This window comes from Halichoerus grypus, chromosome 10, assembly GCF_964656455.1.
Source record: "Halichoerus grypus chromosome 10, mHalGry1.hap1.1, whole genome shotgun sequence".
NCBI classification, from domain to species: domain Eukaryota; kingdom Metazoa; phylum Chordata; class Mammalia; order Carnivora; family Phocidae; genus Halichoerus; species Halichoerus grypus.
The window spans coordinates 134,569,924-134,596,891 of record NC_135721.1 but is presented as its reverse complement, the minus strand read 5'-3'; the positions used below and the strand labels follow the sequence as shown (position 1 = coordinate 134,596,891).

The following is a 26,968-nucleotide window of genomic DNA, read 5'->3' as shown; positions in this document are numbered from 1 at the left end:
CTATCCTCTGAGGGGTGGGTTTGACGCTCGGACAGAGCCAGTGGCTTTTGAACAAGCTGGGGAGACAGAATTCCTAGCCAGAAAACAAGGAGCGCGCACAACAAGGGAAGGTCGCTCCCTCTGTGTGGTTCATCCACAGGCTCCGAAGGTAATTCAATCGCCCTGAGCAACAGGCGCATCACAGGACGCGATGCCTGGCTTGCCAAGGGGACTCCTGGGAAGGCCCACTCCCACGCAGTAAGGAGACTCGAAGACAGACCCCATCGTGCCTGGATGACGTGAAAGGTAATGCTTGGGTGACAAGGACCCACCCCGGCCTTTGAGGAGGAGACCGGACACGGGCACATTCAAGGTGTAAATACGGTCCTGACTCGGAGTTCAGCTGGCAAAGCCTATTCCTGAAGTGTTCAGTGTAATAGAATAAGAAACATCCAAAGTCACTTAGAAATTCAAGTCTCCCGGAGCCTGGCTGTAAGTAGGACTTCTCAGCAAGGCACACAGACTAAATTTTATTTGAAGATCTCCAAATGCTTCTGGGTATGTATATGAAGCATACATTTTCATAAGAAAAATAATTGTCTGCCTTTTCGGCAGTTTCCCTTTTGTATATTGGATAGCAGACAGATCGGTCCCTCTGCGAGCATCCATTAGGCAGATGGATGGACTTTCAGACACTGAGGCAAGGCCTCAGACACAAAACAAATAGTCACTGGCCCAAACGATCACAGAATGGACCAGGCCCTCCCGTAACGCAGATGCATTTGAAGAAAACGCGAGCCCCATCGTTAAAATTAATACTAGGATTGCAGGATGTTCTTTAATCCGCATGATTGCTTTATTGTACAAAAAGTTTCCAGTAACAGTAAATTAGTTTTAAAAAAGGACAAAAAAAAGTCATTTTGGATTGAAGCGCTTCACTAATTGCTTTATTTAAGCACACAAGAAAAAAAGTCTTATCTGACCAATTAGGTTGGAAGGGTTTTATTACCTTTAAGAAGCCATTAGCTAGGATAAAACACTGAAAGCACTTGTGTCAAAACAAATAAATAATGCTCTCTCAATTAGCAGAGAAAGCGGTAAATCCGTTAAATTAGAGTCCTACACTGCTTCACGCCCATGGCGAGCCAGCAGCCCCCACCCCCAAATTAATACAACGAGAGACAGTAGATTTCAGTTACAGTCTCGGGAAAGACCAGGAGCTTTGGCGACCTGGCGGTAAACACGGACTTCTCTGCTCTCCAGTCCCATCCAAGGAGCCCGCCGAGGACACGCTGAAGGGGGCGGGTGTCCAGTGGCTGAGCCCGGGGATGCCCAGAAGCGGCTTTCCCTGCCGGCCCTCTTCTCTGCTCGCATCCCAGGTGAGGGGAGAGACCGGGCTGGCGAGCACTGCCCCCAGAGCCTGGCCGAGAGGGACGGCAATGGCTGTCCGCAGGAAAAGGAGCCCTGAGGTACCAGGACTCCATCACCACTCTTCTCTTACTTCCCCCAAGGCTGCTGATCTTTCCCTGATAAAGGCTCAAAAGAAAAATACAGTGTTTGCAGGAGCCGGGCAAGCCGGCGCCCAGGCTCTGGGGCCGCTTCCCGCTGTGGGACAAGGTCGTGGCAGCAGACGGCTGGGGCTTCCGCCGGCACCGCGCCGGCTTCAGACCGCTCGAGAGCCTTCACGTCTATTTAGATCTATTACTTTACCCAAATGGGGTTAGGGGGTGGGGAGCAAAAACCAACCCCAATCACCCCTATTAACTGAAAATAAATATAAATAAATGGTGATCCCTTCTTCTTTTTTTTTGGTGATCCTTTCTTAAAGGGTCACTTTCCTTCAAGGGTAAGACTGAGCACTTGAAAAGCTTCACCAGGGACCCAGTTCTGCCACTGTAGACCGTCAGGGAGGGAAGAGCTCGGACCCCCACAGCCCAGCTCCTGGGAGCAGTTGGTCTCGGGGAACACCTCGACTCTGCCACTGGATTCAAATCTGCTGTGAGTAGAGAAGGCCTAGAGCTATTCGCAAGAAGAATGTAGAAGCCCCACATTTCAGGGGTGATCAAGGAGGTGGTGGATTCGGATTGGCCGACCTTTTTTCATAATAAATAATTGTTTGTCGGGGAATACCATGCGATTTCCTGAAATGCCAGGGGCACCTCTAGATCATTCTATAGCCACATCAGTAATAAGGAAACCAGTGGCCGCCTGGAGTCACAAACGACTTGGGAAGGGAAGGCTGGGGCGTGGGTTTTAAGACCATGATCTGTTTGGACGACTTGAAGCTCTGGACTTGAGTTTAAGTTTCTGGAAACAACTTTCAAGTCAATTCTAAAGAGACATTTTATGTGACTGATCCAAATAAAACATAGCACATTTAATGAAGTCATGCTCTTCTCAAACTTTTTAGGAGAGGTAAAAAACAATGGAAAAGCCATTGAAAATTATACAAAGACCATTAAAAAGATACTAGTGTCTCAAGACCCAATAAAACATGAACTTCAGCTTTCAAAGTTACCATCACTTTCCACATTATTCTACAGTTCCAGGAATATATTCGAGCACCATATTGATAATAGGTAAGTAAACGGCAAAGTCCTGCTTTGGCGATCTGATTCATGTTCACAGAAATGAGGGATTTCCTAATCCAGATTTTCACAATCTGCAGGAACATGCCTACTTTCTGGGCATGTTAAGCAGCAGTGGAAGAGCCAATAAATCATACCACTGGTGGAATATTTTACTTTGAAATGGAGTGATGTTTGGTTAATAATTTGAGATCCACTAATCCTAAATGGGGTGACCCATTTAGAATGGCCTGTGTGTAAATTCACAGTTCATTAAATGGTGTCTGGTTTGAACAGGCCATTATGTGGTTAGTATATAAGTAATGGATTGAGCAAGGACGGCTGGGGACGAGTACAGGGACACACTGGCTGATTCTGGTGACTTTCATGACACTGCCCATCTTCCATTTGCATGTTTTCATGTGAGGTCGGTTCAAATCACCAACTTTTAAGTTTAGGTGGTTTTGTTAGTAACCCCTTTTGGTTTACAGTAGAAAATGCAGGGCACAGATTCTAGATGAGGAATAGTCCATTTACAATTAATTTAAACTTATGAAGCTGTTTTAACTGGCCCATCTAAATGTGTTAATTAACATCAATGATGGTTTCTTATTTTTCACACTTTGTTACTCTGATCATTAACAGTGATGGAAAAGCTAAATTAAGTTAATGGGGAACGGATTATAAATTCTTAAAGGACTTCTCAGTTTGTTTTCAACTGGAAAATACACAGAGAAAGATGAAGAGGCATTTTTGCCTCTACTCACAAATTTTTTGGTACCAAATTTCTTAAAAACCAGATGGTTTTTAAAAACTTTTTCCAAAAATTATTTTAACATGCCGCTCCGACATGAAGCTAAAAACACAGCATATGCATGTACAGTATCGACCAGCTTGTGGGGTGCCTGTAAACATTCAACTCATTTTCTCTTTCTAAAAAAAATAGATATTATAACTGATGACACAGCTCAATCTCTATTCTGCAGCAGTATCAAAGGTCCTTAAATTCTTGACAATGAAGGGAAACCAGAAGCCCATTCCCTCTGCTTGAGCACGACTGCGACGAGGAGTCCAGGCCAGCGCTCGCTGCCCCCACGCGGTCCTCGGTCCACAGCCCGCGCCTCTGCTGCGCCCGCACGGCGGCCGAGCCCCTGGCGCCCGGGAGTCCACGCGGGCGGCACACGCAGCCCCACAGACGCCTAGCGAGACTTCACGCCGATGAGGACAACAATGAGGACAATGATGATGACAAATAATATTAAAATCACAAGCATCTTCCGATTCTTCTTTTGATACTGCTCTGCCTACAGAGAGAGGGGAAAAAGGCCGTCATTTTCCCAAAAATCCAAAACCAAGCCTCGCTTGTTTCCAGTCCTGGGCTTGCAGTTCTACGTGCACGACCGGTCCCTCTGCTACAGGCCACATCACATCATCATAATCCCTTCCACCAATTCAAGCAAACTGAATCATCGTGAGTGGACGCCCTCCACGATGCTGGAGCTACCTCGTGACCTAGTTACCCTGGACGCACAGCGGCGCGGGGCCGGGACCCACCACTAAGACAAAGGCTGGGAGGAGTCCGAGCCTCTGCCTCAGCACCAGGTGGACCTGCTTCTCCTCCTCCTTCCACTGACTGTGATGAACCACTCTTTCAAGGAGAGCCTCCCATTTCTGGACACAGTTGTTCGGATGAACGCATACCTCCTTCACGATGACCTCAAACATCGGCTAAGGTTACCCCCGCCAGAGTGTAGGGAACTGACGGCCCCCCGGAGTGGTATTTTCTGCCTCCCCTGATGTTGGGAACAAGAACACACTCCTCCTCTGACACAGGAATGGGAAAGCGTGCCCCACGGGTCTCAAGTGCAGAAAGAACCTCCCTGAGATCATCTCTCGCTGTGCTTCTGCTGCCCCGACAGACAGGAGCTTCCAGAGCTCAGCACCCGCTGCACTCCTCACCTGCAAACATCAGCCTGGAGGCCCCGGCGGGGCTGGGGGAGGGGGGCACGCCCTCAGTCACACCCCTGCTGTGCACAGACGCAAAATGCCCCACCTGGGTTCCCAGAGACTGACCAGAGACAGGAGAGCGGACAAGGAGGGAGTCTCGAGGGTGTCGCTCACCACGTCCAGGGATAGCACGCCCCATCCTTCCCCAGGCGGTGCTTTCACAGGGAAGGACACGAAGGGCACAGCTTGATGGAAACGTCTAAGAATATCCAATCTCTTCCGTTTTACTTCCGTGGTCCCCACCAACCTTCTGACTGGTAGTTCTGTTTTCCTAAGTGAGCCTACACACCCACTGGGAGCCACTCATCAACCAGGAGGAAACATCAGGACAGACAGGCTAACCCGTCTTGAGAGTCCGCCCCGTGTGAAGTCGCTCCCAAGGCTCAATCTTCCTCGGATGAGGTGACTGCCAAGGAAACGGCCAGCCACGCCACTGACAGCAAGGTGACTTGAGAGATAAGACGGAGCATGCTTACTTTTCTAATAAGGAACCCAGAACACCAGGGAAGCCAATACTAAATGATATACTTTAAAGCCTCTGAAGATGATTTATAAAGTAGAACCTAAAACAAAATTTCTAGTTCCCACTAGATTTGTACACTCCTGTAGAGAAAGCTCTGCCCTTTATCTGTGCTTTATTACAAAACATGTTTCGCTAGTTTTTATTTAAGAAACTTCAAAACCAATGCATAATTCAACAGCATATCAGGAACTGGGCATTATAGAGTGGGAAACTCAAGTTAGTTATCACTCTTTTCATACACAAGGCTTGGCAGCAAAATGAATCTAAATGCTCAATAAGCCCTCTGCCTGCCCGAGGCAGGCCTCTTCCTTCCACCATGTGTTGGAGTCTCATCCACGCCCTGTGCGGCAGCGAGCACACAGAAGGGAGAGTGAAGGGTTCCTGGTCAGACCTCGGTAGGTCTTCCTTTCTGTAAACCTGACATCATTGTCAGACGGGGCCGCCCCCGCCACAGAGAGCAACTGGCTCCAGAACAGCGACAGGGCAGTCCATTCATGGACTGGAAAAACGCTCATTATACGGCTACAAATATCACAGGGTCTCAAAGCTACAAGGAAATGGATAGAATTTATTTTATTTGCGAAGTATTAGCATTCCTTTTAAAGAAAACATGCACCCAATTATATGCGAGATCCACTCGGCAGCATATGTATGTTTCTCATCACTGATGACAAGATTTCTAAGACGCTTTCCGGTTATTTTTAACAAGTATCACGAAAGATATTCCGGAAATAGCTACCTTATTAGCGAAGAGTAAGAGAGCTACTCTCACTTCAACAAACCATTCTTTTCTCAAGGTAGCACACAGATATACTGCGGTAATTAAAAGGGAAAATGAGATTTTTATCTGCTCCAAAAGGATCCTCCACCAGCAATTCATCAGAAATGTGTCACAGCAAGAGACCTGAGTCAGCGCAACAAGTAGACAGAATGTTCAACACACGTCTAGCAAACACCCATTCCCTTGATTTCCTACAACAAGAAGATTCAAAGAATGAAAATAATTTATGAAAGGAAGAAGTGCCCAATTCCTTTATAATTTCCTGTCACAGAAGGGACTTCTCAGCAATTTCAAATCCAAGCGCCAAGCGCCCCTGGAGTCACTCCCTGCAGTAGGGTGACAAGGCCCCCCATGGCTGGCGCCGACCACACTGACACGACGCCCCTGCACGCCTGGCCCCCGAGAGCCCCTCCTCTGAGTCCTGGGCATCTGAGAGCAGCTCCTCAAACACACGACGTTACCTTGTGAAGCTGCTTCAGGCCGTCCTCGGTCTTCATACAGGACTGCTCGACATTATAGTCAATCCTATCGAGGACGGTACCCTGGGTGAGAAATGACAGTTACAGACGACCAACGACTGCAACTGGGAACACGGAACCGCAGACATCATTATCCACAGGATTATCTGTTTTACTTAACCGCTGCTGGAAAGGTACACACGGAAAGCTCTGGAATCCATCATCAAGCAATATGAGGCACTCAATGGCAGAGTGCCGTGTAAGTTACAATAAAGTCTAACTCATGAGAAAGAAATACTGACAAATTGAGGTTTCTTTTTTGGATTTAGCCACTCTAAGATATGCCATACTCAGACTTACTGGGGTTTTAAGCAATGTACGGTTCAGTGGAAATAGGCTCTGAGAGGCGAAGGGCTGACTTCTGTGCCCATGTGCTGCTTAAATACTTGGATTCAAGTAAGCAGAGAACGCTGGTTAAGCTAGACCCAGTTATGATTAGGCCTGGAAATTGACTATCACGTCTGTAAACGTCAACACGGGTTTCCATGGGCCAGAGCAGAGACGGTGAGCTCCAATCCACCATGTAAAATTACACGTTTGCCTCAAGGAGAATTTTGTTTTTAATTGTTTAATCTGTCGGTTCAAACAGAAAGAAGGGAACACCAGGCTATGCGGAGGAACAGGGCTCTTAATGGAACATGCTGTATCAGAGGAGATAGCAAGAGCAGTTCCTTGGGAACCGCAGGAGTAATTACTGTAACTAGATCTTCCATGGCCTCAACACTCCATTGTGCAGCTGGTTGCAGGGGGATCAGGACCCAAATCCCTGCTGGCAAGATAATAAAATACCCTAATCAGATTGTAACAGTGAACAAACAATTTAATTCTACTTGAAAGCTAGTGGTTCCAGTTGCCCTTACACAATAACCTGCCAAAATTAGAAGGGAAACCTTATCTACTGCCAGAATCATTGCTGAGTGGGGGCAGAACCCACCAGACCCCCAAAGTAGGGTGGTCCCACGAGCGTCCTTGGAGTATGGGCAGAGAATATGAGACCTTCCACTGATATTTATTTTTTACTTAAAAAAATAAAAGGTTGGGGCGCCTGGGTGGCTCAGTCGTTAAGCGTCTGCCTTCGGCTCAGGTCATGATCCCAGGGTCCTGGGATCGAGCCCCGCATCGGGCTCCCTGCTCAGCGGGAAGCCTGCTTCTCCCTCTCCCACTCCCTCTGCTTGTGTTCCCTCTCTCGCTGTGTCTCTCTGTCAAATAAATAAAATCGTTAAAAAAAAAAAAAAAAAAAAAAAAAATAAAAGGTTATCAGTAATTTTATAGGGAATGACATTAGTATACGCATATAACGTGCACACACGTATCTATGTAAGTGTATAAGCACACACACGTATACAGACGTACATGGGGGGAGTAGGGTCAAATTTTGTTTCCCGACACAAATGCCGAATCAAAGTCTCCAGAAGGGCCAGATGTCACGGCAGGAAACTCAATGATGAGGAAGGTAAACCACGCACCTGCTCCACAATCATTGCTCCTAAATCCCTAAATATCTCATTCAGGTCTGAAATGGACTGCACGATCTGGCGAATCTCCCGCTCCCTCTCCTCCACCATCAGTGTGTTCTGCTCCACCAGCACCAGCTGGTCATCCGTAAAACCCTAGCAAAACAAAAAGTACAGGATCTGTATGTTAGATTCTCTTCTCCCCCCACCAGAAAGGTATGGTGTACCATTGCAGATGTCATTTAAAGAATGAATTGTGAAAATACTTCTATAAAGCACATAAACACAACACATAAGCACTTATTTTTCCCTCACAGGAAAGATCCAAATTCCTAAAACAAGCAGGATCTAAAGCACTAGGGCCCAAGCAGGGGACACAAAGAGAACCCCCGTCTGCAGCTACACAGGGCTGGGCAGCAAAACCACCGGAAATAACCCTGCGCTTCTCTGGGTTCTTCCCAACGTGCGGTGTGCAGACTGCTCTCCCGAAGGTTCTGGAAGGCAGATGACAAGGCCTCCTCGCAGCCTACACAAAGGAAGAAACAGTATGGCCCCCATGACTGTTCTTCCACCTGCTGCAAAAACTACTCGATGGATGTACAAGTCAAGCCGCGCTGACCCACTGGCATTGCACAGAAGTTACAGGGCTATGGAGAGAAGGAACAGAACGGAGCGCAAACGCACAGCAGTCAGTCTTGCAGCCCCTCACGTACCCGATCGTAAAGAGTATTATCGTCTCCATCATCCATTAGCAGTACTGATGTATCAAAAAAATGCTGGGCTCTTTCCTCCCGATTCTTCATGCCTGTCATAGACAGGAATTCACTTTACTCGAATATGTAAACCATCCTGGTTACCGTTCCACCATTAAAAAGGGGAAATCTAGAGTAAAACTCAACAGTCAAAATGGAGATACTCTCAGCTTTAAAAGAAGCCTATCTCCAACAGCGGTGGGGGGAGAATAAAGGGTTATAAACAGATAACAATATGCAAGCACTGGGGGTTATTCAAGGCAAAAATCACACTATAAATGTGTACAATTCACTTGCTGCCAAGTGAGTGACAAAATGACACTTAAAACCATCTGAGAATCTCTAAGTGAGGCAGAAATATTTAATCTAACTGCTGTTACAAAACATTTTTAAAAAAAATCAATATTTCTCTCTAGAAGCATCTCTAGTAACAATTCCAAACGGCCCTAATCAAATTTTAGAAGTAATGAAATTAAAATACAAATATGCCAGTTGTCAGAGGGAGGGGGAACTACTTTTTTTTTTTTTTTTTTTTTTTTTTGAGTATGTGGGGATATTATTGATTACAATGGCAAGAAAGGAAAACCCAGCTTATGAGGTAATTCGAATGCGGATGTGGCCAAAACCGGACTTCCCACTGTCTGGAAGAAAAGGTAGGCTGAGTGGGTCACTAGGGCCAACCAGCAAGCAGCCGGTGGTTCAACTACTCCCAGAAAAGGTTTTCAGGCACTCAAATACTTCAGTTGTTATGTAAATATAAAGCTTTCCTGTGATTACAACTTATTTCACCTACTTGTTAGCAGCTCCCCCCGACCCAGCATCTGGAAAGCCACAGGTTGTATAAATGGGCTTTAAGCTGGACACAGAGTAAGCTGTGCTTTGCTGCCTGTGAGCTATTCCCACAGCCCGTTCCTGGCCTAGGCCTGGGCAGCCTTTCACGTGGGGGCGGGGCTTCCGTCTGCTCTAGAAGATGTGCGAATGTGCCCAAGGGGTAACGATGGAGGGGAGAGGAGGAAACGGAGATCTAGCAGCAAAAAAGAAGGATGGAAACAAAAAGTAGTCCGTGGTCCTAGTGCTGGAACTCTGAGGACTCAAAATCCCTTAAAGCAGCCCGGTGACACTCACGTTTGAGGTAGCCCGACTGTGCGCGCCTGAAGCTGGTGGACAGCTCCTGCAGAGCCTGGGCCAGGGAGGCCACCACGTTGCGAAGCAGCCGCTCCTCCTGCTCGGAGCAGGCCCTGCGGGCCCGGCTGGGCAGAGCCTGCACCGCTCGCTGGCACCTGTGGAAGAGCTGGGAGAACAAGCCCACGGCTCACAGCAGGCCGGGAGGGAGCCCCGAGTGCTAGCCCCTCCGCACTCACGGGTCCCAGAGACATCAACTGCTCTGTGCACACAGTCGGGCGTCGGGCAAGGGGACCAGATCAAAGTCATCAGAGGCCTCCTTTACACCCGCAGAAAGACTGAACCAGATGTGAACAGAGGCGGGGCGCAGGGCACACGTTCTTAGGCTCCGTCATCACGTGTTGCTCTGTTGTTGTGATCGTCTCATTTAATCCCTATCACCACCTTGGGGCAGGTATTAGTATTACTGTTCCCATTTTATAGATGAGAACACCAGAGTCTGAGGGATTCGAAGAGAACCACGGTGTTGTTACCCTGCTAAGATCCAGGATTCGAACATTCCAACACCCAGGGCTTTCCCACAGCACCTGGCCCCTCTACTGGTGATCAGAACCAGGAGACATAAACAAAAAAAAAAAATGTAAAACACTAAAGTTCACACACTAGTCATTATTATTTAAAAATTACTCAAATTGAACATTTTACAAGGAATTTTTCCAGGATACTAAATTCCTCGAGGATACTAATATACTCAAGTCTAGGGCAACAGCTCCCAATCTTTTCCAATTATGAGGACCATTTTTTAACATGAATATGAATAATTTGTAAGCACTAGTATACAATAAAAGTTACACATTTTAAAATCAGCCCATGGTGGTATCTATCAGCAACAGAGAAAACAGTCCCCATTCACTAAGACACATGCTGCTTCCTGGGGGAGCTCAGGGCCTCACGTCCCTTTGTGAACTTGGGGTTGGGAAGTGCGATCTGATTTAGAGTCTGTAGCACGTTATGGCTTTCGAGAGGGTCATGAGAAGGCTGGGAAATGCCCATGCCCACCTGGGGACCCATTTCCATCCTCACCTGAGTGATCTCTTGGGTGGTTATTTCAATGGCATGCTCTTGCTCACTGCTGTCATCCAGGGTGGGTCTGTTTAAATGCTGGTCATGAAGGCTGGCTAATTCCTTCATCTTCTGTTTAATCCGGCCAACATCATACTGTATCTAAACAAATGAAATCACCAGGACTCCACTGATGCCTGCCAGGCATCTGTCTGCCTCCTAGACAATTAGCTACACTCGAGTACAGAGTTCAGGCTTCAGCCAACTTGTAGGCTCACTGATGCATGAGCAACTTTTAATCCGAATACCACTCCTCGTTATACAGCATTTCAACTTCTCTCTATAATCCAGGTAGTTGCTCCTAACGCCAAGATCACTAACACACACACCCTTTCTTGTGGTGTGTGAACTGAATAAACCTAAAGCAAAAGATTTCCAGGGACATGCATCAGTTTTTATGGCAGATATCTTAACAAATGTCGGCATCATAATTACTTAAAGAAATAAGAAGTATGAAACTAACATTCGACTTACTTCATCCACTCCATCCAGCCATCTAGGAGGTGACCGTTTGGTGACACCAACTGCTGCTTCTGGATCTAAGCTAATGCCTGACACCAGAGCCATACGGTCATCAGCAAGCTACAGGGAAATAAAGGGGCAGTAAAACAGATTACTCAGATTCCACTTTGACAAGCATGTTCTCACACCCTCTTAAATGTCGCTCCCTAAGAAGGCAAAAAAAAATGTAGGAGTAAGTGCACTTGCCTGATCATAAGCTTGCTCTGATACTGCTAGGATTTGGGACTGTTTTCCTATCTTTTCATGCACCAGTTCTTAATTTTCTTGGACATACTTGTGAACATGAATTTGACTTGATCTGGCTATAGAAATGTAATAAAGAAAATCAACAAAAGATCCTTAACAGAAAGACCTCTTAGTACTAGTACTACGTATGACAAGATGGCATGAACCTTAAAAGTTAATGTGATCAGATTCAAGTTTAAAAAAAATACTAGGCTACAAATGGAACTCACAGAAAATGTTCAATAGGAGCAAGGTTCACTTACACACATTTAGCTTATTTTGGAAATGGGGCTGATCCAGTTATCTTGGTCACAAGATCATTAACCGTGTGTTAAAATGTGTGAAAGAACTGCCTAAAACGATTAGCAAATTACCCACCATTTGGCAAAAGCAATCCTGAAAAACCTCAATGCAATCCTGACTGCCGCTTCCTTTCTTCAGCTCAATGTCCACAGGCAACGTTTTCACTTATTTTGAAATGATACCGAGAGCTCCCGCTGATTTTCCCTGTGTAAGACACTGCCTCAGAAAGCCTTGAAGATGGGGAGGGCGATCATAGGTCTGGCCTGGTTAAGCTGTTCTCTTGCCTGGAGGCAGTGAACAGGTTTAAAGAATCTTGAGGTACCCTCCGGAGCTCAGAATTTATAATTGCCAGTTTCCAAAGACCCAAATGATGATCAAAAAATAATGCAAAACAGTATATAAAAGTCTTGTGCAGGTAATACTTTGTAAATTTTCTAAATCATACAGCAGAATTGGGTGAAGAATTTATATTGCTTTTCTTCCCCCTTCCTTGCATTTATCTAAATTTATTTTTTCATTCATTCAGCAAATACTTGTTTGCTTTCCTAATAAAGGAACAAGGCAAAATTTAAAAATCCACAGATAAAGGGGAAAAAAAACAGAACATAAGGAACAACCTACATTAAAAAAATTCTTCAAGTAATAAGCCCTAAATCCTGAACAGTTTATAGCAAAATTCCCACAGGCAAACTGGAGTCTTGCATCTGCTCCCTGCCCCCCGCCACCCCCCTCGCCCAGTTTTGCCCCCATGGGCTTGGGGCATTCTGTGTGTTCACGGATCACACCGCGTGCAATGACCACACCGAAGGGACCAGAATCCTCATAACTGCTCCCAGAGCGTCTGTGAGTCGTGATTAAGTCACCAGCATTCTGCCGCCACGTGGACCCTACAGGACCACAGTGTCATCTCAGGTCGTAAACAAATGGTGTGTCATCCAACCTGCACGATCTGGGGCTGAGTCCATGAAGCGGTAATCCTCAACCACGGCCACGCTGTTTGTTTTTAAGAGTTCCCTAATAGGGATCTTATATTCTTTTTATTGTTTTAGTTCTCACAGAAATTAGATGAGCTAGGAACTATTATTCCAATCTATAAATGAGGAAATTGAAACTCAGAAAAGTTAAGTAGCTTGCCCAAGGTCACAAAGCTATGATGGGACAGATTAAAACCCGGTCGGCTGACACCGGAAGCCCCATCTACTCCATAAGCTGCCCATCACTTTGGCAGACCTGTGAAATATAACTGCAATTTGCTAAGAAAACAAATCAGGACAACAAGCCTTCAGATTGAAACACCACCAGGAAACAGAGTCCTCAGCCCCAGTCCCCACCAGTGGGACCCGGGACCACAGGTCAGGCTCCCAGGGAGCGCACATGCGTCAACAGAAAGTGGCCTCCCTCACTGACCCTCCGAGGGTGCGGCCACGAGGGTCAGACCTCACCCTAGACAGAGCAGGAACAGACAGCGAGAAGCAGAGCTGCTTATTCCTCAACCTCCTGCTCCAAAGTCACCAAAAAGTATGCAACCTTGTGCAGGGCACAGTGACCAAGGGACCAACCACACACACAACAGGTGCTGGACACAGAGCTGTGCGCCCACTGGAGCAGAACTTGAACCTAAACCTCCAGCTCTTTATACAAAGCAAAACCCAAAATTGCAAAGGTGCCTCTTCATGAGCCACACTACTTCCACGATACCGGCTTATTATCTAATCCACTATATTTTATTATTGTATCATTTTCAATAGAGTAATCATTTGTTTTATTTATGGCTTTTAAACTCATGCTCTTACTTTGTACTGTTTTTACAAATATATTAAACTAGAAAAGATACAGAGATGGTATTTATCTAAATTTATCTGGATAGTAATTAGTATCACTTTATCTGAAACAAATAAGAAATTGTCCAATGAGAAAAGTCAGTTGAAGTGGATTCACCTCTTTCTTAAGAGAGTTGTGTTCCCCCCCCAAATGCATATAAATTAAGACTGGGGTAAACACAGTCTCTTTAAATGTTCTAAGGAAGCCTGCTAATGAAGAGATCCTTACCCGAAGGGGACAGATGCCAACACACCAAGCTGGCCCTAGCATCTCCCACACTGTATCAGGGTTTTGCCAACTTGAAATGTGGGAAAATTTGTCCCCTTTATAACACAGAGTATAGCCATAGCTCATCATGAAAAAGAAATTCAGCAGTACTCAGATGAAATGTATCATTTATCAGTATGATTTTAAAATTTAAAAAACCATGTTCTTTTGAGAAGAGTAAACATAATTGAAGAGAAATGTCAATTATTTGAAACAGGAACAAATATGAACATTAAAAAATATATTTTAAATGCAAAACAATCACCCTTTCAGTTTCAGAAACCTCACTTCACATTTGAAAATATGTTTTCTTATTTTTTTAAGACCCAGGACATATCAGTTTTCAAGCTGCCATTCTAGCTAATACAGGCTTTAAAAAATTGCCAGATTTTTAATTCTCTTTACTCATCCTTGCTGAATTTCAACTTAGTCCCTTCTCTGAATATAGGATACTGGTCTTTAAAGCTTTTCTTAAATGAACTTGTGTTTCCGAAGTAAAATACCTTCCCTATTTTTTAAATTAAAAAATTTTTTTAGTAAAAATTGTACTTATGAGAATTAAGAATTTCAGAATTGTCTCTGATTTGTGGCTCTGTCCTCCTAGAACTGTGGGGGTATGCGACCCTAACCTAGGGTTGCCAACACAGGAAAATTCCAACAGAAGCTCAAAATAGCACACCCAAAAGGCTTCTTACTAGTCTCACTAAAGTTATCTTTTGCCCTTGATCCACTTTAGATGTTGACATTCGTCCCTTTAAAGAGCACCAGACAGTATGGACAAGTTCTTGATCTATGGAAGGAACGCGCATACACATATACTCTTATAAATCTGGCTGCCCCAAATACAGAGCCTCTCTACTCTTAGAAAACCCCGCCTTTACGAGAAGGCTGATTTAGTGTACGGTAAGATTAAGGACACAGCAAAGCCTCTGTTGAGATTAGCACAGGCAGACACACTCCCCTCCCACCCCCCACCCCACATCTACAAAAAAAATAATAAACTAAGTTCAGTCATAATGCACTGGTAACAAGAAACAATACTGACAATTCTGGGTTGTTTGTGGCAATGAACATTTAGAAAGTCTAGAAGGGACGCTGAAAATTACAGCCTGGCCACTCTCGCTTCCAAGTGAGACGATCTAGGAGCGTGTATGATGAAGTCAGGCCACAGGCATAACTCGGGGGGCTCAGACGGCTCGAGGACTTTGCTGATAGACAATTAGGCTTAAGAAATCTCAAATTTTTGAGGGAGTGAATAAGCACATGGATAAAAGAGAATCAAGGGATGTCAGCACTCCTGTGTGCTTTTAAAAATCTGTGGTAGTTTTAAAATAAAGATTACTTTTTCTGGTTATGAAACAATAAATGTTCAAAATATACACTTTTTTAAATGTACAAAAAATATAGAAATAAAAACTCAGAGAATCATACCATCCAGATATAAATGCTGCTAGTTTCACTGATTTTCCTTTCTTCTCCTTAAAAAAAAAAAATCAGTAGGGAGCAATGATGGCCTGCATTGTCGGTGCTACCCTTCCACTGAATTGATCTCTGTACCCCAACAAGTCTTTGGAGGGGACTGCCCCCCTTGTACAAATAGGGACGCTAAGCCTCTGCCTCCTCCCCCCACCACCAGCTCCCCCATGATAGAGACTTTCTCAGCAGGTGACCAGTGGGCCCAGCCTGTGGCCCCCGTGTCCCCACTGTATCACTCCACCCTGCCCAGGCTATGTGGTTTGAGAACTTGACATTTACTTCTTGTAATTTTTTATTATGTCCTATTATGAATTTTAAAACCCAACAGCTTGGGAGATGACTTTGTTATTGGAGGGGAAGTAGATTAGAGCAGGGAGCAAAGGAGAGGGCCAGATCTTCTCTGGGTAAGAGAGTAAATGGTGGGTGGGCTTCCTCCTTAGGGATACCTCACTTGGTACTTCTGGAGAAGGAAGAAGAGCGGTATCCCCAGGGTGCAGATTTCCAAACTGATTTAAGCAGGAGAATGACGATCTAATGTGGACCCACTGCAGGATGCCACCAGATGAGATGGCTTTACTCTGGGAGACCCAAGGGATGCAGTCAGGAAAGTCTGCTCAGGCCTCAACTACAAAGGGGTGGGCTTCCATCTACCTCATGCCCAGAACTGGGAGGTCACTCTCACTATCCCCAGAAGGCACTGATTCAAAGCCCCACTGCAGCTCTGGTGAAGCAAGGCTCTGGACACCATTCCCAAACATCCCCAGCTCCTAACTCAGCACCTGGGGACTTAATAGTAATAAATATACAATTATAATTAGCTGAGTAAATAAAATACAATTCTGGAAGCTACACTTCATAAAAGATATAATGGTTCTGGACAAAGGACATGAAGGACCAAGTGAAGTGCTCAAGAGGACGAGGTGGCCATGTGTACCCAGAACGGAGATTGGACTTGGAGTCTGGAGAATTCCAACAGCATGTGAGCTGTGTGTGGCGAAGGGGCTCTCCAAGCAGGGTCTCTGGTGACAGAATGTGGAGAGCCCCTTTAAACACCCAGAAGCTAAGAAGAAAACTGTTAGTTCCTACAGTGGAAGTAGGAAAGACTGGAAATCGGCTCAGAGGGCAGACCCCTAAGTAACATGACTTTAGATATGCCCCTCGTGTGTAAAGCGGTCAATGCTTCTTCAACCTACATTGTTCTGTTGTTATTTGTCCCCCGTGGCACACTTCCTTTTGGGGGCCACAAGCCCCACATCTCCAAACTGTTCAGGAAAGGGGAACATCTATTCTACAAGGCCTCCTCTTGAAGGCCCCAGGCTTTAATGCCGTTCGAGTCTGGGCAGCAAACCCATGGGCATCCTGCCCGCCTCGCCCCAGAGATGCTTCACGTCACTGTGTGTGCGCTGCAGTGACTTCTTCTTTCTCCTGGGCCCAGGGCCCAGGCCCAGGCCAGGTGCTGGCAGGGAGGCCACAGTACCTGGCTCAGTGAGCTACCCGCTTAAGGGTAGCTGTTTTTAAAATCCTAATTGTTTTTTAATGACAAAAGTAATACATGCACGTGTTTTAAAAATAGACATCCAACCTAAGAAAAGGGCAAGCAATAGAAAGGAAGTTTCTCCTCCATCCCAGACTTTTCCTGGAAGGTGTCCACTGTGAACTGTTCATTGTGTCTCTTCAGAAATCTTCTAAGTATACACAAGCGTCAGTGTGAGTTCTTCTTCTCAAAATCAGAAACAGAGAGAGCGGGAATCACATCGTGCACGCTATCTGGCACCAGACTCCTTCGCACGTAGCGACGGGTCTGGGAGCTCAGTCGGCTGCGGCCCTCAGGGACGGGCTGCGCTCTTTAAGAGGGATGGAGAATCAAGATGCTATCTATCTCATTTATTTAACCGGTTCTCGATGAAGGATATTCAGGTTGTTCCCCGTCTGTTGCTATTATCAACTAGTTAAAAAAAGATTTTAGAGCTTACGGGTAGATCTTAATCTTCTAGTTAGGAGCCCCACCAGTTTTGAAGACAGTCACCCTAATCCCAGCTCACTGGTCAGACTTCTAAATTAAAACAAACAAAACCAACCCCCCCCATTACTCTTTTTAAAAGGTCTACCCTCAGGAAAAATATTTTTACCCCTTCACCGCTGAAACGAGTAATGGAGACACAAAATGGACAGCCACAGTTCAATCTCCTTTTTCCTCGACCCTTTCATTAGAGCTTCTAGAATAAAGTGCTGTGAATAAGCACCCTCTCCATCTTCCAGGTGAACTGTTAGTAATTCAGGAAAAGGCCAAAAGTGTGCTGCTGGGAAGGGGGCAGAAAGCGGACCCTGCAATGCCAAGCTCAGGGAGCACACACGTTGGGTCACTGGTTTCACCCCAAACACAGGGGCTGTGAAGCCTCCTCGGCAGGTCCGCGGGGTCTGAGCCCTCCTTCCTTCAGTCCCTCCCCAGACATCATGTCCTTCTGCACTCCACATGAGTTACACACATAATCCTAAAGACAATCCGGTTTTTTGGAAGTTCAAGAAAAGGCTCAACCTTTACTGTTGCCAAAGTGGAGACACTTCCTAAGAGCAGTAAATAATAGTTCCTTAAACCCTTCTCTAAACCACCAATTTACCTGGTGTGAAAGCATATTAAATAAATCCTGAGGATTAAATTGTTAAGCACAACAATTATAAGTAATCAAAATAAACGCTAAAATATATATAAGCTCTATTAGCATTCTGTATATGACCAAAGACTTCAGAAAAAAACAGACATAATTTTATTAACTAACATACAAAAATATTCAAAACACAATACCTCATCCAGCTCCTGAAGAGATATGTTTTTCCCATCAGTCCCATCCAGTTAGGGATAGCAAAGAGAAAAGAAGGATGGGGACAGACAGATAAGGTATGGTCAGTTGAGAAAACACTTTGATCTTAAGCAACTCAAAAGTTAACTAAAAATAAAGAGCCACTAACCCAGGCATTTAAAAAATCTCCCCCTTTTGATTGTTCCTTTTTTTAAAAAAAGCTACATCAATATACATATTTTTTTTTTATTTACTGTGATTGTTGTTTCGGCGAATGAGATAGGAAACAATAAATAGTTGTAAAAATTAAAATACAATAAAGCAAATAAAATACACTTGCTTTAATTTCACTAAAATATAATGCCAATCTGTTTTATAAATATAAAATATCACACACAATATTCTAAATTTCCCTTAGGAAGATAAAATAAGAAAGCAAAGCTAAAATGCAGTTTTACCATGTCAAGTAAGTGCATATTTTAGCATGTAAATCAGCCCTACAAATGCAGCAAAATTAGAAAATGAACAACCCACAAAAATCGTCCATGGCTGTATTCAGATAATATTTCAGTGACCACATATGTAAGGTCTCTACAAATTCAATCCCGCAGACAGGGCTTTATCCGTGGTAATAAGCAAGCCGAGAAACCATTCTTCCCCGGAGAGAGACACAGGTGGTAAAAGAAAAGAAAAACTCTTCCCATTTGCTTGCAATATATTATTATCAGTCTAGAAAGCACACAGTTATTTATAAAGCTATTAGAAAAGCAAGTAAACAAAACAAAACAAAAAGATAAGGAGAGATTTATTTTTTAAGGGGGGTAGGAAGGAAGAAGCACCGGCAGCCAGAGGATTAAGTTTCAATTTAAAACTAAAGGTCCTTTTTCAGATCAACATGGTACTCTATCTTCTGAACAGATATTTACTAATGATGGATAATCTAAACAACTAGGTCTTTTTTTCTTTTCTGCAGTATTGATCAGTGAAATAATTAGTGGTAAATTTCAATAATCAACTGTGTGGTTTTTTTTATGCTTAGCAGTAAATTTAGAAAATTAAAAAACATAACTTCCTTATTTAAAAATTAATAGTGCAAATGAAACTGGTCTATCAGGGCCAAAATATTATTAAACAATGACAGTAATAAAAAGTGTAATCAAGCAATATTCCTCCATGTAAAAATTCAATTAGCTGACATTATAGAAAGCTGAAAGTCCTCTTCACTCCTCCTACAATTTGCTATGAGAGCAAAGAGAACTGTATTTATATACACACCCTGCCATAATAGTAGTACTAGAAGAGTTTAATAGAGAAGATAGTGTCAAATGGAAATCTGATTTAATTACCTTTTACTTTAAAAAGAAAAAAAGAAAATGTATTTTTTAAAAGCTTTAACATTTTCATCAAGAAAGCACTGAAATGTTTTTATTAATAAAACAAGGCACAGGGCAAACCCCTAACTTCGGTATCCCAGTCTGTCCATCTGCCTGTTCTGCAGCGGCCCCTTGGCATCGAATCTTTGAACGAAGTATTACTGCAAACCTCGGTTAGGATCTCTGCTACAGGACAGACTGTCCTCCTGGATTATTAACCAAGCACACACCCTCATCTTTTGGTTTCTACAATTATTAGTTGATAAGAGGTGAAATCAGAATCACAGGCTAGATAAGACTCTGTTGCAAATAAGAAAACTAAGCTTCAAAAATGTATAAATCCATTTCCCCAAAGTCCCAGAGCTTAATGGCTGAGATGAGGACAGAGCCAGGTGTTCAGGCCTCCTTCCACCCCACCTACCAGCATCTTTAATTTTATTAACAATTCAGGGAATTACTAGCCATAGGCAGCTACTACCATACCACATCGGGAATTAAATTCAGAAGGTCATCTTTTCAAAGAGTCACCCCCGCCCCATTTTGCTACTTAAAAATAGAAGGCCTTCAAAACTCCCCCAGCCACCAAATTACCAGAAAATTCTGTCAAGACCCAAATTAAAACATTTAGAATTACCATCAGGAAAAACCAAAATACAGCCAAATGAAAATACGCTGCTACACATCATCACCTTCTAAATCTTTATAATGTCTAAATCTAGGTTTCTGACCTGCCCATGGCATATAATCAAGCAAATATTGAAAACTCCAAGCAGCATGTGTAATTTATAGTCTAAAGAACTTTCTACATAAAACTGAAAAGTAAGTGGAAACCCATCTGTGTTTACTCAGGAAGTCTGGGAAAGTTGAGCAAACTGAGTTGGAAGTACAGGTCTATGCTATAGTGCTATTTACTTTATTTCCGTTACTGCCCAAATAAAAGTTTGCTTCACTTTTATCCAACAAAGTACCCTTATTCTCAAGTAAGCCTCACTGCTCAAAGGGAATCTTTAGAGGCAGGAAAGCAAATGGATCTAAAGAGAAATATACAATGATTTCATACTTGGATTCTAAAGACAGAGAATTAATTTTCCAACAGACTCGGTGTCGACTAGAACCTTCAATATGCTGGTAAAAATGGACTCTGTATGGTTGTAAACTGAGATACAGAAGATGCTAGCCTAGTGTAAGAAAAAGAAAAAAAAAAAAAGATTTAAACAATGGGTCGTTCCCGTTTCCAGGACCTGCACCACGAGTCCTGGAAAGGCAGCCAAGCACTGCTGTGGCCCAGTGGGTTAGCACAGGGCTCTGGGGCCAGGGTCGCCGAAGGCCCCATCCCGGCACCCTGACTCGCCAGGTGGGTCACACTCCTGCAAACCTTAGTTCCCTCATCTGTATCATGAGAAAAACAACAGCACCTAGGTGACAGCTCTGTGAGGATGAAATGAGGCCGCACATGGAAAGCGCCCACATGCCCACAGCCCAGCGCCAGGCACACAGGAAGCGCTCGGTAAATCTTGGCAAATATTACAGTCAAGACTGAAGAAGGACTTTAGACTTCTTACAACCTTAGTTAATCCTGAGTTATCTTTTTTCCCCCTAAAGCACACAATGTTTTATTAAAAATAATATGCTAGTTTCAAACTAATCTAAGACCAATTAACTCCAGCTTCCATTTATAGATTATGCATTATTTTCAAGCAGAGGATAGATCAGGCGGTAAACCCTAACAAGTAGCTCCAATTCCTCTATTAGATCCATTCCCGATCAAAGGCAATCACACAGGTCCTACAGCACCTAATCAGATCGGCACAGCAACTCAACAACTACTTTTCATTCATTCATTTAAGACTTTACACGTTTTTTGGAACGATTATTTTACTTTGTAAATTCATTTCAGCTCCTTAAAGCCAAGCTGCCTGTAACTGCTTGAATGAAGTGGTGCCTTAAAACCTGCACTTGGCCAAAACAACGTCAAAGTTATTTCTGCAAAGTACTGAAGCTGCTTCCCAGGATTTCTGCGTGACACTGGGCTAACGGGGCACAGTGATGTTGTTGACTCCTCCTTTTCAAATGAGAGCTAGGGCTGTGTGCCTGGGTCAGAAGACACCGTGTATTGAAACAGAACTCAAGAAAGCACTGTTGAATCCATACAGCCCCTAGAAATCACCTAACTCAAACCCCTCAACTTATAAATAAGGCAAAAGATGTCGGAAGGGTTTAAAAAGCTTGCCTACAGACACGTTCTGGGTCAGCCGCAGAGCACGACGTAACCCTAAAGAGGTAACCCTAAATTCCCAGACTTCGAGTCCAGCGCTCTTTCCTTTATTTCACACCTGCCCTGAGGCACAACAGCGATGGGGATGCGACACTGAGGCTCAAACACAATGAATGAGAAATGGCAACCACTGCATTGTGCTCCATGTCTAAAAATCAAACCCCAGTCTGTTTCTAACAATTAGTTTTACTAGTACCAATACAAGCAAAAACACAATTAAGTAGAATTTTGTTCAGCTCTGGGTGCTAAACTTGAAAAAGCATGCAGAAACACTAGGTTTCATTCATAGGCAAGAAACTTAACCAGGCTGTCTGAGCCGGGACTGCTGAGCTAGAAAAAGCTCTCGGCAACGCAAAGGCTGCAGGGTTATCATGCAGAAGAAGGAAGAGGCTTCCCGTGTCAGAGACCCCGAGGGCCAGAACCAGAGCTAGGACCACAGGATACGAGGTACAGAGTTGGGGTTCATACGGGCAAAGACTTTTTTTGGTAGCACAAGAGGTGGAATGACCGGCTGCTGGAATTTCCTACAGCCATCACAGAATGTGGCCAAGGAAGGGAGGCATTGGGGTTATCATAGAGGGGATGTCGGGTCAAGGACCTTTAGGTCTCTGCTGGCCCTGGGGACTTTGTTTTGTCGCTGTACATCCTCCTTAAATTCCTGCTTAGCTGTGACATATTTGTCTGAACGCTGCACAAACCTGTTTTGGTATGCATGTATGTCGGTACACACAAGAAGCCCACCGTCACCACCACCCAACTTGGTTTTTTTTTCCCCTCAAACTAGGATGCAAAAAAAAAAAGCATGTTTAAGTTTCTTGAATGATACTGCTTTAGGTGTACTTTGTTTTGAGGTGTGTGAGATACACACATGCATACAACTTGACAATTTCCACAGCTTTTTACTTAAATAAGGATGTGAATGTTCAGATTTAAAACTTGAAAAAAAAAACCCCAACACCCCCCCAACCTATCAGTTCAGTGTGATTTATTGATTTAATTTGGGTTGTGTGTGAGGTAACAAACACACACTGAAATCAACATCTGCAGCTTTTTCTTCTAACTAGGAACTAGAAATTTCAGGTTATGATTTTTTAAATTAAGTTAAACTCTAACATTTAGTTGCTTCCTTTTTAATTACCTAAGTTTTACATATTTATAAATTGTCTCCTTTTATTTTACTCACGTTTTTAATGACCTGTATATCTTTTAAGTTTTTATTTATAATTTTTCAAACATACAGAAAAGTATGTAAAATGGTATGTCACCCCACATATTCCTCAATAGGCTTAACAATCAGTAATATTTTGCCTTATTTATTTCATTCATGGGGGGTTAAGGATACAAAAAAGTGGCATTTTAACATTTTACTACTAAACATCTCAGTAGGTATCTCTAATAAAATTAACAAAATTAATTATAATTAGTTTAATTAATAATTTCTTAAATCACCTAAAACCCAATCCATGTTCAAATTTAACAGCTATGATTTTCTTTGATTTGCTACATGGTTTTGAAATTTGCAATTCAGAAATGAGGTGTTAACATTTCTATGAGCTAAACATGCAGTGAAAAACACTGCTTAAGTTATTTGATAAAGTTTTAAAAAATTGTGTTAGACATGGCTTTCCCCCCAAAATGTTTATAGCACTTTTCCAACTTCCCCAAAAGTCGAAAGAATTATACCCTCTACTTAGTCATGTTAACATTTTGCCATGTTTGATTTTGTGTGTGTGCAGAATAGTTTCTGTTGAATCAGTTGTAAGCAAACTGAAGAGGTAATACTTTGCCCCTAAACGCTTCAGAAAAATCTGACATGCCCTGTGTTTTTTTAATGTACACAATTAAAAATATGAATCTGTGTTTTCTTTTTAAATTCTAACTTAAGCTAACCATTTTTGTTTAATTGCAAATTCTATTTTTTAGATCCTCTGAATTGACTACAAGGATATTTTACATGATCTGACTGCCTACAATATGAGAAAGATTTCAAATAGACTAAGCATGTAATATTTTAAATGGTAAAATATACAGAAAATATTTTTAATGTTCTGACTTAGATGTGTACATTTAGTCTGATCCAGAAATCTATTTTCAAGAAATTGTCTGAGTTTGCTATACATATCTGTACCTTTTGTTGACATATCTATTTTTCCAAATTGTATACTCCAGCTATCCATATTTAATTATCTGCCTTAGCTTATACATATATTTTTTAATTGCCTAACTTAGAAAACCATTTAAAAAATCTGTTTGACTTAAAGATGCACTTTTAAAAAGCTGCCCGGCTTAGACACCAGGTTTTTAATCTGTCTGACTTAATGATTAATAATAATAATAATAAAAGTTTCAGGTTACCCAACGGTTCAGGGTGTTTTGAACCTTACACGATTAAAAATTTAAAAGCAAACAACGTTCTTCAATAAATTAAAACCGGTAACTTAGAAAAATTAATGCGAGTTTTAGTTCTGTGGGGTTTTTTTCCCCATCAGGAGCATAAAATCAAGCCATGTAAGGAATATGCAATTTTCACATCTTATTTGAAAAAACTAAAGTTCCATTGAGGAGTTTTATTCATTCGGTTTCTACTCTCTAATTCTTGGCTTATTTCAGCACCTTCTTTCCAAAATCAGCAATGGAATTAGCCCATGTCCATTTACACTTATTTCAGTATAATGCCATTTCTTTAGTTAAATGCAGAAAAAACCTTCAAGTTCTTAAGTAAATAAAAATCTAAACACATTCCATCCCTGTTTTCTATGCTTTTAGACCTGACTTTACACGATTTTATTTCTCAAACTATTCACACGGCTTAAAATAGCTTTTCTGTAGGAGCAATACGGCCAAAGACATTTGCTACTTGTGATTTACAAAAAGGAAAAACCGTCTTTGTGGACGCTCTTTCAATAACCAAGACACATGACATGATTTTTCTGAAGCATTCAGTAAAGTCATAAAGGAAAAAAAATTAAAAGGCAATATGGTCCGTAAGGGGTGAAATAAGTGTGAGATCCCCAAAGCTGTATATTTCAAGTATAATCCCTGAGAGTCTGGTTTTGGGGTGACTTTATTTCCCTCCTCCATCAAGCCTGTCTCCTGCCTGTCTACAGCAAGGAGCCCCCCCCCCATGCCAACTAGTTTCATAAGTTCCCTTTTCAATTTAAGGTATTCCAAAGCTAATCATCGCCTTGCATAGACCATCCATACCCGTCCCCTGATCTATCAGAGCAAGAAAGAGCAAGAAACTGAAGCTCAGAAAGGGAAAGCAGACCTCATCAAAAACAAACAAAACCACCTCAGTCATCTTCCCAGGCACTCCCTAGAACAGATTCTACCACTGGGCTAAAGAAAGGTTCACGTTAATTAAATAAAAAAACCTGTGCTATTTTGAAGGTTAATTTTCACATACACACCATGTTTTTGTTTTTTTTTTTGAAAAGTTCGAATGGAGGGAAAAGCTTAATTTCCTGTGTGGGAAATGGAAAACGAAGGACCTAGCACCTTACAGTCTCACAAACACGAGCCCCCAGGAAAAACAGTGAGGCAATTATTCATAGGGAACGCGGCCACACCGAGGGCGGTGAGGCCATTAAAGGAAAACGGGTGGGGAAAAAAAACACAACAAAACCCAAAACAAAACACAACACACACACACACACACACAGAAAAACCCACGGCTTCCTCATTTTGAGGGAGGGTGTCGTTCATTTGCAAGGATTTGGGTTCTGCGAGCCTGCAACCCGGCCATTAGGACCAAAGTGAGGCCCCGTATGGGGGTGGGGGGTGGGGGGAGGGGGGCTGAAACAAAACGAAACAAAAAGGCTTCAGAAAGGCCCCAATTTCCCCCAATCTTCGTGTTAAAACATATGTAAATCGGAGGCGGCCAGTCGTGCGGTGACGACCGCGGCGGGGGTGGGGTGGGGGGAGGGTTGCGGAAGTGAGGAGGGGAGGGCAAGGCAGGGGTGGAGCAGGGGCCTAAAACTGTTTTCTCCCCGGCCGGGGTTGTAGGCGTCCCCGGACCCTAGCCGGGGGACCTTGCACTTCCGCTCACTCTTAGTCTTATTACTCTTACTTCTTTTTTTAAACAGAGAGACAGACAGAGACAGACAGACAGGCAGAGCCGCAGCGCACACGGTGCGCGAGTCGGAGAGGCCGCCGGGAGACTCACCGCAGCAATGCTACGTGAATGCAGAGGGCTGGAGGTGGTGTGACTACTCACTTGCTCGGCTAACAGCTGCCGGTTTTGGATGGAATTATTCCGCAACAACAAGAAAGCGTCGGTTAAACGCCTGGTGGCCATGTCTCACCCTTTGTGACCCCCCTCTCAGGGGCCCCCCGCCCACTGATAGTCCTGGTTTGTTCACTTTCTCTCTCTTGGCCTGGCCCGGGCGGCCCACCCTGCACGGAAACCTCTCTGGACAAGGCCTCAAGCCAAACAGTTGCAGCTTTGCGCCTCGCCAAAGCGCGGAGACCCCTCCCCAAATAACCACCTAGGCTTTCCAATTGTCTGACTCCCCCTACTCAAGGCCTGCCTTCGATCTCTAAGCACTTAAATCCCCCCAATCCTTGCCTAGCTAGCCAACGTCCCAGAGACCCCACCCCAATCCAACCTTGGATCTACAAGCGTCTAACTCGCCAATCCGGCTCTGGACTGGGAGGCCCTGAAGCCCCCTACCCCCCTTTAGTCTCTGAGACCCCCAAGGGTCTGTGCCCCCTACCCCTAACTGGGCTCACACGCGTCTAGGCCGTGCCCTGAGGCCTGCCTCTGACTCAGTTTCCCCACCAGAGGCCTGGCCGAGGCCTCCTTTGGACAACCCGGGACAGGCCTGGGCCCTCAACTCCAGGGGCGCCGGGCCCTCCCTTCCTGGGCCTTGGGGGAGCCTGCTAAAGGCCCGGGCCCGACCTCCTGACCCCTTCCCTTTCTGGGCGGCCTGGTCCTCCACTGCTACAGCGGCCTGCCGGCCTCCAGGAGGGCAGCAGGGCCTGCCTCCCCGGCCTCCTCACTCCTCTTCTCCGGCTCCCTCCATCCCCGGATCTGACTGCAGCTCAGCCCCGGGCCGTTTCCGTGCTGTGGTCCCGGGTTCTG

At 44.0% G+C, this 26,968-nt stretch overlaps 1 protein-coding gene and 1 long non-coding RNA gene across 6 annotated transcripts; one reads left to right on the top strand and one right to left on the bottom strand.

The window, feature by feature from the left end:
* Positions 1-813: 813 nt before the first annotated feature.
* Positions 814-26,968, bottom strand: STX16 (syntaxin 16). Of its 5 annotated transcripts, none has more exons than XM_036094426.2 (9): positions 26,051-26,968; positions 18,243-18,254; positions 11,300-11,407; positions 10,787-10,927; positions 9,707-9,872; positions 8,543-8,634; positions 7,842-7,985; positions 6,319-6,399; positions 814-3,850 (listed from the first exon to the last, which is right to left on the bottom strand). In XM_036094426.2, the coding sequence occupies exons 1-9, from the start codon at positions 26,180-26,182 to the stop codon at positions 3,746-3,748; spliced, it is 981 nt and encodes a 326-aa protein (XP_035950319.1). In that variant the 5' UTR covers positions 26,183-26,968; the 3' UTR covers positions 814-3,745. The 5 variants fall into 5 exon arrangements, with proteins under 5 accessions (XP_035950319.1, XP_035950321.1, XP_035950327.1 ...); XM_036094428.2 differs by having other exon boundaries at positions 26,102-26,968; XM_036094434.2 differs by lacking the exon at positions 18,243-18,254 and adding an exon at positions 11,534-11,649 and having other exon boundaries at positions 26,102-26,966.
* Positions 25,495-26,251, top strand: LOC144379303 (uncharacterized). The gene is made up of 2 exons (XR_013442108.1): positions 25,495-25,640; positions 25,973-26,251. It is a non-coding gene; the product is annotated as an uncharacterized LOC144379303 (long non-coding RNA).

Bases quoted from the DNA above. Each gene is read 5' to 3' on its own strand.
- STX16 (XM_036094426.2), bottom strand. From the start codon at position 26,182: ATGGCCACCAGGCGTTTAACCGACGCTTTCTTGTTGTTGCGGAATAAT. The intron at 7,986-8,542 runs GTACGTGAGGGG...TTGTTTTGCTAG, and splicing joins ATAATACTCTTTACGATCGG to GGTTTTACGGATGACCAGCT. The intron at 6,400-7,841 runs GTGCGTGGTTTA...TTTCTCACCCAG, and splicing joins GAGCAATGATTGTGGAGCAG to GGTACCGTCCTCGATAGGAT.